At 38.4% G+C, this 17,115-nt stretch overlaps 1 protein-coding gene across 1 annotated transcript in view; it reads right to left on the reverse strand.

Moving 5' to 3' along the window:
- WWC3 (WWC family member 3) overlaps positions 1 to 17,115 on the reverse strand; it is a gene marked incomplete at its 5' end in the record, with an annotated part of 102,560 nt that overhangs the window by 34,943 nt on the left and 50,502 nt on the right. The window contains 3 exons of the mRNA XM_082004731.1: positions 3,593 to 3,666; positions 6,796 to 6,945; positions 12,426 to 12,555. Coding sequence (XP_081860857.1) covers positions 3,593 to 3,666; positions 6,796 to 6,945; positions 12,426 to 12,555 — 354 coding nt within the window. The remainder of the gene's footprint in view (positions 1 to 3,592; positions 3,667 to 6,795; positions 6,946 to 12,425; positions 12,556 to 17,115) is intronic.

Raw genomic sequence — 17,115 nt, forward strand, 5'->3', positions numbered from 1 at the left:
AAATATTAAGCATAGCTGAGGAGGAGGCTTTTTCAAGGCTAAAATAAATGTGTTGACAGCCACTGTATGATTTAAACAATCAAACTGAAAAATAACATCTTTGAATTCAAATTTACAGAAGACATAAAAAAATAACTGCTTTTGCAGACAAATTAGATAAGCTGGTTGAAGATGTTTGGAAGTATTAGATCATTAAAGTCAGCTACCACCAGACTGGATCATATAAAAAAAAATTAAATTTAAAAAAAAAAAATCCACTGTTAAAAATTTTGGTTCTTCTCATTGGAGAGATCGTTTTTCATCTATCGATTAATACACTTCACAGGATAAGAGGCACTGCAGCAATGACATTTCATGATCATTTGCTAATACACTTCCATGTAGCTGTTACACCAAACTGCACAACTTAAAGAGTTATCAAAGAAAAACAATTTGCTTTTGATTCTTCTTTCTATGAAACAGTCTATTCAGAAAAGTGCTCGAGGGGTACACTCTCCAGTGTGCAAATGCTTTCATGAGAGGTGGTCTCACTGAAATAGCAACTGAAACTAAAAACGGTATTTATCCAGGCAGCTTGGGGCTGTCTGTTCAAAAAGACCGTCCTCCCTCCCTCCTGCTTCTCTGGAGGGCCACACTGACAGATCTGAGAGGAGAAATTTCACGGAAATAAGGTACAGTTTATTTAAAAATAACGGGGAGGAAGAGAAGAGTAAAGAGCAGAAGAAAAGCGCTTGAGCCTCTCTTCAGCATGACTGGCGAGTTAAAAAGTAGAATTTACACGCCTCTTCCCAGAGCCTGGATCAGACACAGTAGAGAGGACCTCTTCCCAAGCGTGCTGAAGATGTCAGAACCCACAGTTCACAACATCTGAAATACCCACAGGAAAAATTAGATTGCAAATTAGCCAACTTCCTTCCAGTGGGAAACTGAAGTGGGGGGGGGGAACAGCTATGTGAATGTCTTAATTTATGCTAAGGCCAAACCACTCAGTAGTTAAGAGTTTTGAAGCAGGAATTAAAATCAGATTATCTTTCATGAGGGATGAGAGATATTTTCAGAGCATAAGCCAACTTTTCTGCTATCACTGGGTCTTATCTCCTGAATTCCTCAAGATAGTTCATTCACAAATCCCAACGCTGCACTTCCTTGCTCAGACACCATATACAGACATATTTTTATTTTTAAAAACTTCTTCATTACATACAGCAAATATTCTGCTCGTATCTAGAGCTATGTGATCTTCTGTCTAGATTCACAAGAGTGACTAAAATGCAACACACTGCCCTTCAGTTTGTGGGGCTTTTTTCATGCTTTCATTTAAGGGCAAAGACATACTTTTCTCCTACAGCATATTTTGAAAGTCCCCCATTAAAACCTGGAAATAAGATAGTTTGTCTGCTGTACTTATTTGCTGTATGTTTCCACACCCCATTTGACAAGCAAGTAGTCATAATATACTGCTTTAGAGTTGTGACATACTGTAGCATTTCAATTTTCTACTTAGTAGATTTTAATCCATCGCAGCACATTCCGTCACCCACACTGTGCAGTAACAGTAGATATTCCACCAGCCAAGGGAGAACAAACACAAAGATATTTAGTAGAGACAAAAGCCCTACAGAAATGCCAGCAAGCTAAGGGGAAGGAATGCATGATAAATGAAGAATGCAACCACAGAGATAACTGGTAGGGGCAATGAGCTTTGTGCAGTTCCACTCAAAAGCTGAAGGCTGATTACTTCCGTACAACATACTAGGTGGAATAAGGCTACTATTTTAAAGCAACTAACATGCTCTTGCTAAATAACGGACCATTATCAGAGCTGCTATCCCAGCACAGCAAAACTACCCTTACTGCAATTACTCTTCTCTAGTTGGGAGGTTAGTTACCTGGATTTTCTATACTTAATTAACATCAAATTAACCCAGCTCACTTCTGATGTTCAGAAATACTGCATTCCATGCATAAACAAATGCTCGGCATTTCCAGCTGAGAAATGCTTCTACTACTAAAAAAACCAAACCAAACAAACAAACAAAAAAACCAAAAACCAAACCCCACGACTCTCATCTTTTCCCTGCAATAATACACAAGAAGAGAATTGTTTCAAAAAACACATAGAAAAGGTATGTCAGAAAATGGAACTAAAAACATTTAATACAATCTTCACAGCACCAGTGGCTCTGCTAAACTAAACAGTATAAACCTAAATTCTATTCTCCTTCTTTCAGCAACTGTCACAAACTCCTAAATTATCACTGGACTATTAAGGGTTAAGCCTGTGAATAAACAGGACACTGAGGGCTTTTTGGTCTGCCCTTTTTCTGTCCAATTATTTAACCTTTACTAGGTAATAGTCACTGGTATTCACATACAGTATTTTACAATGCAAACTTACATTCCAGTTACAAATCCTGAAGATTTAACCATGTATCTCTAAAACGCTTGCACCAATTTAAATTTTTTTTTGAAGCCTGTATTGCATCCAAATGTGGGTAAATTTTCCAAGAACAACAAAATAGCGAATTGACTATAAAGCTTCCAGTCCCTGCCAAGATGACAGCATTATGGTTTCCCCAAAGAAAAAGTCTCCGTAATATGAAAAAATATGAGGTAAAAGTATTGACGTTTTTTAACCCTTGTTCTGAGACATGTAAAAAAACGGCAAAATAGACAAAGTTGAAAAGAAAAAAGAAAAATCCTAACTTAAAAAAAATTTTAAAACTAAGGTTTTCAAAGTTAACTATACAGAATCTTTTAAGTGTCAGTCAATTTTAATGAGAGAATGCTCTATCAGCACAAATTAAAATAATAATAATAGGATAAATTAAAGTGTTCAAATCATCATCTATACCTACACTATTGTCCTGAATGTGTGGCAAATAGTTTGAAAACAATGAGGTTAAATGAGGACTAGTAGTTAGTATGTTAAAAATAGTACTAATTAAGAATAGATTACTTTTACAAAGCCATGAAAAAAACACTGCAAGACTGACCTTCACAGAAGAAATACTTAGGATAAGCATTTAGATTGGAGGACTTAATGAAGAATTAATCTATTTCAAGTAGTATTTTTTTTAAATGTTATCAGATTTTTTTTTTCCAATCTCAACATTTGGTTTTATGTACCCTTTTGTTCAGCTCTGAACATCTTCATTTATCTCACAAGAAGTCCTGCATTCTTTCTTCCCACCGAGTTCACGACTTCAGTACACTGAACTTAGAACACAGGTATGCAAAGCTCTGAATGTACTGACAGACCAGGCTGATAAGTGTAAATTTAAAGACTGTTTATATTAAGGTTTGAGAAGAAGGGGAAAAAAAACGTAAAACAGTTCAATTAAGCTACTGAAACCTTGTGTTTATACAAGCGTAGAACAGGGCTGACATTTAGCTTTATCTCTGCAAACAAATATAATAATCTTATAATAAAGCTTTATGTTTACCTAAGCTTTTATTATCTGTGAACTACTCAATATAAGCAAACTAGTCCTCCTAAAGACATTTCAGCTAGGAGGCTGGTTCTAGTTCTACTTTGAAAACTTTAACCACAAGAGTAAAAATAAAAACCAACAAATTTATCTTTAATTACCTTTTCTTGGCCTCTTCATATTGCCAGTTCAGTCTTACTTTGTCTACAAGTCTTGTTTTGTCATCAAACCCAAACTTTTGCAGAGTTGAAGAGCAAGGGGGGGGGGGGGGGGGGGAAGAGAGGGAGAAATGAGATTTTAAAAACACTCTCACAATAAAGAAAGGGATAAATTAGTCTCACTTACTGAACTTACTAAAAAGCCCCAATGCTTTAAGTAGTAACATAAATAAAAATCAATTTTATGCTTTAGAAATACAAAACTGGTTTATTGCTAAAAATACAGATGAACGAGCCCTTTCAGTAAATTACGATCCTGGAAATCAAGGGTAAGCAAATAGAATCATTGATGAATAGTCAAAGCTTTTCAACTTTATCCAAGCCTAAAACACAAAAAGCATTTTTAATTGAATTATTTTACTATTTGTTACAGCTATTTTATGGATAGTTTAATTAGAAGTAATTCAGATTACATTCCCTGTACTGTGATGTGTTACCCAACTCTTAGATCACTAGCGCATTTTAAACACTTATTACAAAACATCACCTGATCCTTGAACCAGTCGTAGAATGCTCATTTATGCTACGATTCCTACTGTATACAGTCCAGCTTCTACAGCAACTTGTCTCTATCTTGGGGCATCAGCAGTTCCCCTCTTCATGAGTCTGCATACAGCCTAATACTTTAAAACCCAAGTCCCTATTTAGGTGCATTGCTGCACCTCTGGATTTCTCATCCAACTGCTGCTTTTACTCTCCATTATCACATGTGTGTAAAAATCCACTTCTTTCTTAACTCACATTCCACTATTAATAATACATAGTGATGTTAATTGTTTTCATGTATTTTATTTTCCTAACAAAAAATCTATATCTGATAAACACAATTTTCAGACTATATTTGGCTTGTCTTGGATGGCACTCAACACGTATTGTGAATGGGAAAATGCTGCTGTTTTCCTTTTGGTAATTCATTTTGGAATTCAATAATCATATCCACCACCAGTCCGAAAAATGACATCCTAAAGGCACCATCTACCTAACATACTGAAAGACAGCCTTGGTGTTAGCTAAGTTTTCTTAGATGCTTTAGGAGTATAACTTCTTAAAAACACAGGTTTCCTCTTCTGTACAGTCCTTCCAGAGACATCCAAGTAGAATGATCCATCAGTGGAAGATGATAATAGAAGAGAAACAGGATGATAAAACCTTATGATTAATAAGTTATATAGTTCAATAAAAATTTCTAACTGAATGTAGGGTTACCATACAAACTATAGTACTACCAAACTACAAACAGGTTGTCTTCTTGCTTTGCTGTCAATCTTATCCACAGAAGCAAATGTTTTATTGCTCAAGAACAGCAAGGCTGCCACAGTGCAAGCCAAACCTTTATTATTTGTAATACACAATTTCATTCACACAGAACTACTTCCAAGGAATGGTAGTATGTTCCTCTCAAATACCATATTTAAAGACACATTTGAGCATAAAGGTATGACAGACTAGACCAGAAGTTTTATTAGCTTTTAAGAAACAAATTTTGGGACTACCAAATACTTCCCTTGTCTCAGACAGGAGAAAGGAAGAGAGGTCTACCCTACATCTTTGATATGCATGAAGGATGATAAGCATGATAAAAACAAGATCAAAAAAAAAGAAAAATACATCCATTACAGAATCATTAAGGTTGGTTAAGATCATCAAGTACAACCATCGACTCAACACCACCATGCCCGCTAAACCAGGTCCCGAAGTGCCATGTCTGCATGTTTTTTGAACACTTCCAGAGATGGTGACTCCACCACCTCCCTGGGCAGCCTCTTCCAAGTAAAGACATTTTTCCTAATATCTAGTCTGAATCTCCCCTGGTGCAACTTGAGGCCATTTCCTCTCATTCTATCGCTAGTTACTTGGGAGAAGAGACCAACACCCACCTCACCACAACCTCCCTTTCAGGGGGTTATAGAGAGAGCAGTAAGGTCTCCCCTCAGCCTCCTCTTCTCCAGACTAAACAAACCCAGTTCCCTCAGCCGCTCCTCAGAAGACTTGTGCTCCAGACCCCTCACCAACTTCGTTGTCCTTCTTTGGACATGCTCCAGCAACTCAACGTCCTTCTTGTAGTGAGGGGCCCAAATCTGAACACAGGATTCGAGGTGCGGCCTCACCAGTGCCGAGTACAGGGGCACAATCACCTCCCTGCTCCTGCTGGCTACACTGTCTCCGATACAGGCCAGGATGCTGTCGGCCTTCTTGGCCACCTGGGCACACTGCTGGCTCATGTTCAGCTGGCTGTCAACCAGCACTCCCAGGTCCTTTTCCGCTGGGCAGCTCTCCAGCCACTCCTCCCCAAGCCTGTAGCGTTGCATGGGGTTGTTGTGACCCAAGTGCAGGACCCGGTATTTGGCCTTATTAAACCTCATACAGTTGGCCTCAGCCCATCAATCCAGCCTGTCCAGATCCCTCTGCAGAGCCTTCCTACCCTCCAGCAGATCAACACTCCCACCCAACTTGGTGTCATCTGCAAACCCACCAAGGGAGCACTCGATCCCCTCATCCAGATCATCAATAAAAGTATTAAACAAGACCAGCCCCAAAACTGAGCCCTGGGGAACACCACCTGTAATTGGCCGCCAACTGTATTTAGCTCCCTTTACCACAACTCTTTGGCCTTGATCTTCCATCACTACTACCAAAATACTAACATGGCACACTATTGCACAATCAGGTGTTTAGCACAACTTCAGGCTGGCCAAAGCATTTTCTTCCTTCCTGCATCATTACATGTGTCAGTAAATCAGAGCTGGTGACAAGAGAAGAGGTGCGTGAATACCTCAGAAGAGTTGTTTCTCAGAAACGAACCTGCAGTCACCAAAGTGATGACGCGAGAAGAGCTCTGCCGGGCTGGCTTAGCCCAGGAGCTCATTTTGCCTGTCACTGACCTGCGAGCACATCACTACACGCCTGTGCCTACGCTATAAACTGCGGCTCAAGTAGCAGAACCGCAAAGCCCACCACTCATAAGTGCCGCTCACATGCTCTGGAGACAATAAGCAAACACAAGTCTCTCGCCACCAATATTGCTTTGGATTTTTCGTTCTGCTACAGCCAACACCTCTTAAATTAAAACATGTAATAACAGCGCATCACTACAGTACAAAAGCAGCTTATTTTCTACAGCAAACGTCTTGCCTAGGAACGCATACCTCTCCAGTGATGTCAGTTTGAGAACAAGCATCGCAGTGCTGTTGAGGTAAACAGGAGTCACTGAGTGAACTAGAATTGTGCTGGAGATCCTGCAGGGAATCTGTAATACAACAGCTATTCCTGAATCCATCTGTTAACTTGGCCAGGCTCTACAGGAGAAAAGATTTTAAAAAAAAGAAAAAAAAATTTAAGAAAAAACAATTTTTATAATTCTTTTATTAATACAGAAAAGAGTATTTAAAAATATGACAGGTAGTTTGCCTATAAAGAGATATTTACAGAAAGTAAAATTCATCATAGTGTTACTAACATGCAGAAGCTTTGCTTTGAAATAAACCTCTCCTTTTAAAAGATCCATCTAAGTAAACAGATTTTCTTTTTCATTTTTTTTTTTTAGATCTATGAATGTTTTAGCTTTTGTATGGCTTACAGTTCTTTAAATGTAGCAGCTGTCAATTTTCAGGTTAGACAATAGGGAAGACAAATGTGATTCACCTGCCCTTTTGCCATCTTCAGCACAGGTTACATTCCTTAGACACTACTGCTATCACATCCAACTTGATGAATACCTTGTATTGATTGAATTTTTATGACAGCTGATTTCACCCTTGTGCCCCCTTACCCAAGGTTCACATAGTTAAAGATATTTTACACGTTGAGTTAAGTAAGGGACATCTGTGAGATGTCTAGACAATGACACAAACTGTGAGGGTAAAGTAGAGACCTCAAGCAGTCTGTAAGGAAAAATAAGACAGAATCACACAAAATAACAAGAACTTGTTTGACAATAAGAGCTTGGTTGACAGGCTCTTATAATTCCTATTTAAAAAAAGATAAAATTGTTAATATTGCTTTTATTTTCTGATTGCGCATTCTCTACTTCAAAAAATTAGATGATGTCGTGTTAATAAGAAAACCATGGCGCAGGCTGTCATTTATGACTGAGACTCTGAGCATTACAAAAAAAAATTCTGCCTCCTCACCAGAAGATAAAGGACAATCAAATGATATGAAAAGAATTTACAAGAATTTTGAAGAGCTGTATCACTTTATAAATCATTACATACTCAAACTATTTGGTTCTAAAAACACACACACAAACTCTCAAAACCGCTTACTCCAGTGTCTGAACTACAGAATCAGAGATGAATCTGAAGTACTGCAGTGGGAAGAGGCTGGCCCTCAGGAATCTCAATGGCTCTGACAACTGCTGATTTGTAACAAGATCCAGTTATTGTGCATACCCAATTACTAGGAGACTTCTCCGTCTTGAAAGTGCAGTTTAAAATGGATAAGACTGCAATGCTGCCTTTTCTTACAACAAATTCAACTAATGGAGTCAATAAGACGAACCTGTGTAAGAGCAACTGGTTGCTGCTCCCAGAATGGCAAGGCCACTTTGAAGATGAAGGCATCCAGATTCGGAGCCTAGGAAGCATCCATAGGAATTGCAGTAGGCCTGAAGCTAGCCACAAAAAGCAGCTTTTTCTGGTGGCCTCCATTTCCATCATACGAAGTCTGTCCCTTCGTTCTCATTATATATTGGTCCCTTGCTCCCGCCTGCCTCCACTAGAGATGAAAAAGGAGGAAAATACCCAGCCTGGTGCAGAATGAGGGAACAGGCAGGCTCCTTAGACACAAGAGTGGGGGGCCTCTGCTCCTCCCTGCCACCACACGAACACACACGCTTTGTCTTCTTCCTACTGGGGAAAGGCAGGGAGAGATGCACGTACCTAGTATGTCCTTCTTAGTATGAAAGACAAACAAAATTGTTTCTTCTCAGTCCTGAGAATGCAAAAGTCTATTTCAAGTTACGTTGCTGAGAAGTCCCCAGCTAGCGTCTCTTTATCCTCCAAGACTTGCTGCAAAATGAATGGCTCCACAATGTGGCAAAAAGAAAACCAGTGTCTTCCACTTTTTAAAATTACAGAGTCCCATTCAATGCTGATCTTCAAAACTCACCAGAAAATCATCCAGTCCTGTCAGTATCCTGCTGTATGGAGGATCAAGATGGATCCCTAATGGGTTTATGCAAATAATAATTTCAAACTATAGCTACACAAACATCAAACGCCTGACTTGCCCGCTTCCCAATAAAGCTGAGCCAGTGACACAAACAAAAACTGAGGATACAGAAAGGCTGAGGTTCCTTCAAATAAGCTACATGCCATCTGGCACCTTTGTCCAACATATATTGTGTTACAGGCATATGTAACACCAAAGGTCCTGATGCCAGAACTTAGATCTAAACTTCTTCCCGTATTTCAGCTGCTTTATGCACTCCTGCCATGCTCCTGATGTGCTCCACCATCTCCCTGACCAGCAATGAAGATGTTCTTGGCTGCTGGCCAGGCTTCCTATCCAGACACAGTTGCTGAACCCTGGATATTACTTTAAAATAACATAGCATTTGGCAGATGACAATCACCAAGTAGCATCACCTTAACTTGTATCTATGTGCATAGGTGACTGTACTCTAGGATAAACATATATTCTTCGAGTCCTTCTAGTTGGATGAGTGAAAGCACAGCCTCCAGCAATCCTAACACAGAAAATTACAACTTGAGCTAGCATACTTTTAGATAGAAACAATTTACATAAACTGCTAGGAGTAATATCCTCCCCAGCTATATGGAAGAATCCATCTTTCACCTGGGATTTATGGATTGTGTATGGCAATCCTACAGAAACTGCCAGACCAGCCTACCATATAGATATGAAGTTCTAGGCACCCCAGCCCAGATATACCCAAAGAGAGAGAAATGAGCATTAATCTGGTGCTAGCTGATTTGGGAGCTCACTGCCACACACTTCCAGTGCAGTTCCTATATAACCTATTCAGCCTATTTAACTGGTAAAGAAAAGAAAGGAGGGAAAAAAACAAACCACCACCACCCTCCCCCCCCCCCCCCCAAAACACCCGAACTCCAATGCTTCCTAAGGATGAAAGACAACATTTTTAAAGCATACACACATACTGGAACAGAAACAAAAGTATGAAAAGGGGGGGGGGGGCATGTCAAGGAGAGACACACAAGCTGATTTCAGGAATCTGACTACGCACCTTGATTACTCAACCTTACATAAAAAGTTTGCCCACTTTTTCGGAGCAGTGACACTGCATATTTGGCCTTATTTGTAACCACAGCACCCAGTTTAAGTCTGACCACCCTCCTCTCCTTCCCTCATCAGCCTTCTCTCCCACACAACTCAACCCAATTATCATATTTCTGTGACAGCTACAATTTTCCAAGCACCTACACAAGACTGAGTCACTTCAACTATGTTTAGTTCTGTTGCTTACACTGGCCAGATTTAAATTAAGAAATAGTAAGAAATTGTCTATTTCCTTTCTCTGAAATAAATCCCCAGCTGTTTACACAATACTTCAAACTGCTCTATAAACAGCTTTCAAAATAAAAAGTTTTTCAGAAGAAAGCTTGTCTTACCAACAATAGCTTTAAAATGTAGCATTTTTGAGGACAAATCAATTTAAAAATTGACAGGAAATTAAAAATCAAATTCTGAATTCATTAGGAAGATACTTAAAACAGATTTGCACTTGTTTGACAAAGCTAAATAAATCCATAACAATAATCTTCAACTAATTATAAAAAGCCAAAGTACAGAAAAGTTTGGTGACAACAAAAATAACTTAATTTTTTTTGGTCAAAATTAAACAAAAATATTAGGCAGAAAGCTGGATATTTTTGCAGAGCACAATAAGTTGGCAGAAATACACAATTTCTACAACTGTAGAACTTGTAAACTATGGCATTTAATCCCTTATTACAACTGCAACAAAACATGAAGAACTGTTTCGCATTCCAGGCCTGTGTGGAACAACTATTTTCTAGGTTCTCCTGAACTGGAGGTCTATTATTGGATGCTATGACAACAGATTGTCATTAATTACAAAAATGACACCTCCTAGACTGATATTTCCTGAATGTCACGTAGACCCATGAAGAAGGATGGCAACACTTTTCATTTTCACTTCTGCGTTGTGCAACCTCTACATTCTGGTGCTGCCAGCACTGCCCAATCCTTGATGCTAAGCTTGATCCTAGACTTTTAACTCCCTCAACACTGTATTTAAAGAAACTGCACATGCATATAAAGTTGGTTTAAAAGATACGATTGTCAAGGCATCTCAATGTTAACAGCTGGATTTAGTGCCACTGAGGACTGAAAATGTAAGGAAAAAGGGGAAAAAAAAAAAAGATCTAGTGGGGGAGTCAAAACAAGGCCAGTAGTTAAGCTGCTCCAAGATCTCACACACAAGTCTTTAAATTACTGATTAGTTTCCTAAAATGTGCGTCACTGCATCCATGAAGAACTGCCTTTCTAATCATTTCTTGCTAGCCAGGCATGTGGAAGACTGAGAACCACTTTAAAACGTTGCCAACACAAAATATCAAATATGTTAAAAGTTGCCAAGGCAGGAACTTTTCATAGTGACTTAAGTGTTCTGTCTACTTGAACAAGGATTTGTGGTCCATCAGCTGACCTTTGGGTAATGCTTTGGAGACTGAATAATTGTATAACTATGGAAATTCATTATATGTAGATTACAAGCTACCCATATCATTTATCAATAAAAAAATACCAGCAAAACACTGCTGTGGGGAAAACTGAAAGAAAACGTTTGAGTAACAAAATGAATTTAGTATGGTCTCAAAAATTTCAATTACAAAAGGTGCTTTTTTCCATACAGCAGTTTGAAGACTGGGTGAAGAGAACTGCCCGTGTCACTACTCTATACCTGCAGCATATTTGGGCAGGTCTGTACTAAAGTCCCAGTGGCGGCAGAGGCTCGTGGCTCTTTGATCAAGCTCCCATCACGTTAATAATTCAGACACAGCAACTGAGAGCTTGGAGCAGGATGCAGAAGCTATTGGAAAGTTAGATCACTACTCAGGCATGTACCTCCCCTCGATCCTCATGCTCCAATTCATAAAATAATTTAAAGCCTGCATGATGGTTTCTGCATACGTTGTATTTAAGCATACTACTTGAGGGCTTTGTGAGAACATTTGTAATTAACATGTGTCTTGATATGGGTACTTAAGAGGAGGCTTTGGGGCAAAAAAAAAAAAAAAAAAAAAAGAGAAATGCTAAACTGTGGTATAGTGACATAGAGATCCAGTTTTATGAAATGCTTATAAAAGGAAAAACATGGTAGACAAACTGGTAAACAGCTTTACACATGAATTCTCAGTCCTACTTCATTATAGGTAATACAAAGAGACATTAAACAAAATGAAAAACAAATACCGTAAAAATTAAAGGTTTTTTCTTAAGTGCAGCATAATTACTCCATAGCAGTCTTCGATATAGTCAGCAGCAACAGAAAGCTATATTCAATAAAGACATTGATCTAAATGTAAGGATAGTACCTTCTCTGTGACAAAAATATGAAACGCATATGAAATCTCACGTTCACAGTATAGACAGTAACTACTTACCTTTTGAATTGCCTGCTATTGGCAATTATCAAACAGAAAAATCAGTTTAGGCCACCCCACTTCTTTATTTAAATTTGGTAACGACAATGCAATCACAAACAAGAAAATAGAGGTAGGTTATTACTTTTTAGCAGCTATTTGTTCCGTAGCATATTTTTTACCTGCATAAGGTCCTGCCTTTCTTTTTCACCTGTGCATATAGCTTTCTTTATGGTTCGAAGCTCACTCATTATAGCCTGTGCTTCATCCAGTCTATAATTTGTATGAGCACTTGACATCTTACGATCAATCCTGTTGAAAAGATTAAGACAAATTCAGGAATTTTCACATAATTAGAAAGCGCATGGATGTTTTAAGACCTCTTGTTTATTCATGTACCACTTTATTTCCAGGAACAAAAATGACACTTTACTTGGAATTAACACAGCACTCGGTGCCAAGTATACTCTAGAGACAAAGCAATGCAATTACCTACCCAGGTTCTGCACAACCAACATATTGGCTGGTTTTTGTGTCCTAATAGAGAGCTTGCTTACAGGCAATGTCTGTGGGCTATTTCACACTACAAAAGTAAAATCAACCTAAAAGTAACCTACACGGTAATAACTCAAAAGATTAGCAGTCTAGCGGTCACATTTTCCATGCAGCACTACACATTGCAACATTTCTTCCAGGACTTCAACCTGATCTTGTTTTAAAAATTTCTAACAAGGGCATTTCATTTTCTTGGGAAGAAATTTCTAATTAGTAGGATTTTATTGCAAATGTTTTTGTGCCATTTTGGGCATCTTTGACTATCTTTTCTAGAAGATATTATCTTCTGCACTAAGGCACACCACAGGGGACTATCTCAGAAGATTTCAAATGCAAACTCAGAAAGGAGAACACCACCCACTACATCAGGCTGAAGTACTACTAGCGTTTCCATCTGGACATGAAAAAAATCTTTTCTCCTCCCTGAAGTAGGACATCCACTTCTACAGAGCCTGTCTGCATTTTCAACTTTCTTTCCAACAATTTGCAATAGTAAAGGACAACAGATCAGGATGCAGCAGCCTAGTCCAGTGTATCATCTTGATAATTTGCTTCGATTTATAGATAAAGAACACAACCAGAGACTCTGCAGAACTTACTAGAAGAACCATTTGGTCTTGGATTTATAACAAACGGCTATGGGATTTTAACAGACTACCCACAGCAATTAGTGTTAAATTCCTGTTAAAATATGAAAACCTTTATTTTCCTGTTAATCTAGTATAGAAAGTATATATACAGAAAAAAGGTGGTATGTTTAACGGTCCCTAAGCCAACGCTAAGAATGAACATCTCCAGGAGAAGGTGTCTCTGGTTAACAGAAGTAAACATAAAACATACATCGATCATTACACAAGACATCAGTTTATAAAAAGATGTAGTAAGAGAGGGTATGCTATACATGTATGACAAGTATACTCAAACTTTATTTAAAATACTAAGAATAACTAAAAGTTTCAAGGTAGGTATTATATTAAGCCAAGAATGTCAACAACACTCACTCAGCATGTTCTGCCAGTTAAACAAAATCGGTGAAATTTCACTTTCAGCAGATTACTGGCTTTGAATTAAAATATTAAAATGAAAAATCAAAAGGCTTGAATGAAAATCCCGTGGTTTTATTGTGCAGCTCACAATATTTTGGAAAAAAAAATGCAGGGTTCCTACAATTTTGGTTGGGTTTTTTTTTTCTGACAGTTCCTGGTTTTGGAGACAACACAAAATAAGTCTGAACCTCAGCTTTCTACTTAAACACAATTTTCCCTGTGTTGCATAAAAAAATATATAAGCCTTTCTGATTTTTGGTTCAAGAATCAGAAAGGACTTAAATGTCTCATGGATAGGTTTAATGTCAGGTGGGGTTTTTTTGTTGGGTTGGTTTTGCTTTCCTTTTAAGATGTTTACTTGAGTCTTCACTAATTTTTAGTTAAAAACCTGAAAAGATTAGATAAAACCATGGTAAAAAAACGAATCCAATTCACTAAAAATTTCATGAAAAAGATAACATGTGGTTTTATCTGAAGGTTACATTGATGTTAAGATCATAAATTCCATCCAAATATTAGACCAGAAAATGCCTCCTACACAGCTGCTCATTATACTGTTTGCCAGGTCCAAGGTGGCATTTCAGGAAAAGGAAATTATTTAATTCCAACCAGATTTTTGTCCAGTTACCCACATATTCATGTTCCTGGACGTCACTTTGGAGCCCAACTCATGAATTGATATTTGTTTAAGGAAAGAATCAGAAAAATTTCTACTGCCAGAAATATCTGAGCAGTGTTGCTGTCAACCCAAACTGACTTAAGCATCTCACAAAATTACTTGTTATTTATTGTCTGTTAATTTTTTTTCCTCTTTTCATAAAGCTCTAGTTTTGAAAGCTGCAAAGTTAACAGGAATCTTCTATTTTATTAATGGAAAATAGCACAATACAAATACAAATTAGATCTTTGTATTAATAGAAAGAACATTCAGCTAGTACACAAAACTATAAACAAAGTATACATTTTATGAGAAAGATGCTTCTAGGATACACAGACTATTAATACACTTGCAATAGTTTCAATCCTATAGGGCAGTTTCCATGTACCTTTATTTTCCTCCACCTCCTTTCAAATATGCAAGACTCCCTCCATTCTCACCAAAGCATAGGTCTGTAGTTGAGTTAAAAATCTGATTTTAATATTTTAAATCTCATACCCTCTAAACTAGTCTGTAACTACAAAATGTTCAGTCAGTCCTAACTCCCTGTCTCTCCCAACTTCTCTCAGCATTCACTCTGCTCCCGCAGCCAACTGGCCGTTTTCATTTCCTTTGTTGCTGAACGCCTTCTTCCTCCAAAATTCCTGACGACGAACAGAAGGGTCACTGAAAACACAGGGAGGAGGAACTGCTCCTGTTCTCAGACCCTGCCACCAGCTCAGAGAAAGGACTTTATTCCAGGAAAGGCTCATCTTTAACCTTGTAACTCTGGACCGTGACAGGATCAGCCACACCTCGAGGCAAAGGTGCCTGTGGAGGCCAAGGAACACTGTCACGCAGGGCGGGATCTTTGCAGGCTTTAAACAGTGAGCTCTAGAAAGTCTCCAGTGGGCAAAGGCAGACTATGATGTCCAAAGGCTTGTCACAGCATTGCCATATTTGGATATAGAAAATACAGCCCTAACAAAAAGCTGCCGCACTACAAAATCTGAAATTCTGAGTGTATTGGAGTTGTAGAGCTATTAAAAATAACCCTCAATCCTCTCTCCCCCCACAAACTCCCACTTTTCTCTAGTTGTTTTGTGGTTTGCCTTTTTTTTTTTTAATCCTCCTCAAAGATGGCTAAGCCATTCTACTAAAATTAAAAAGAACAGAAAACAAAGCACAGTCCAAGGCAGACATTGTATGTGGAAAATGTCAATGCAAGAGATGTGCATGTAACAAGGGCATGTGAATCAGACAGCAACATAAAATCATGGAAATACTAAGCAACCTAACCACTCTCACCATAAAATTTGTCTCTTCTCTGAGACCTACACCCAGCAGATGTTGCACAGGGAGTTGTATGGTGGTAGCAGGTTCTGATACCTGCTCATAATGCCATTCTGGTCAGACTTTCAAAGCAAACAGTCAGCCAGATGTAAAGCCCAACGTGTGACAGCTCCTAATACTGTTCTTGGCTTATACTTGAAATAAAGCGCAGAACATGGCTTTAAAACAGCTGACAGGATGCATGCCATTCTCAGTTTGGCAGTTACTTGAAGATTTGATCTAGCACAAGGAGGAAGAAAAATTACACAGACCAAAAATTAGGAAAAGTTAACAAAAGGGGGAAATGTCCAAAATGTAAGAAACTTTAAAAAAAAAAAGGGGGGGGGGGAATCAGTATTTTTGTTTTAGAGAAAGAGCAATGAGTTTCTTTTTAGACAACACACTTACTTTATGGATATGCAAAAACTAAAATACTTCCGCTTTGGTACTTGGCTTGAGTGACCCTTCTCTCCTGACAAATACGAGGGCTAGGGAAGAGATGGCCAGGGACAACCTAGAGCACAGTTAGGCTTTTAGCCTGATCTGTCTGCTGACTACACAAGGAGGCTAGAGAAACTTCTCTCTTCAGTTGTTAGCACAAACACTCTCCAAATTGGCTCACTTCCTACTAGAAGCAAAATTCTAAAAAGAAAGCACGTATCTCAACAGAAAGGCAATTCAAAAATTACTTAAAAACATAAAACCCACAAGCCTCTGGTTCACAAAAAAGGGGGGGGGGAAATCAGTCACTGCAGAAAGCAGAGCTCAGGAAGGCATGAACACTGACAGAAATTTACTGCAATGCTGGATAACGCATGGGCAAAACATTCTCCCCTGCTTCAGCAAGCAACAAGTGCCACCCACTGCACTGACAGGACAGAGAGTGACTGTAGCAACAGCAATGAGCAGCACCAAGGCACCGAGCTGTCATGCTTGAACTTCTCAACTAGACGATCAGGGTGACTACCGACTAATCAGATATGCTTTAAAATAATTCCTCTCTTGAATGTCTCTCCTATAGCCCCATCCTGGAATATGGGCAACTTCACTTGGGCTAAAGTCCAAGACTAACATTTGTATTCTTAATCATTCACAGCCTTTACTTTTCAAAAAGTTGCACTACTTTGCTGGACTATCTTAAATGAATTATATTAATTAAAACAATCTTGAGTTTCAAATGGCCTTCAAATACTTTCATCATCCTAGTCAAGTGGTTAGTCCTTTTATGAAACAGCTGAACCTATACCCTTAAAATAACCCAATAACCAGGAGAAGAAAAACAAATAAAGAAAGTAGAAAAGG

This window comes from Phaethon aethereus (genome assembly GCF_964289735.1).
Source record: "Phaethon aethereus genome assembly, chromosome: 1".
In the NCBI taxonomy this organism is placed as follows: Eukaryota; Metazoa; Chordata; class Aves; order Phaethontiformes; family Phaethontidae; genus Phaethon; species Phaethon aethereus.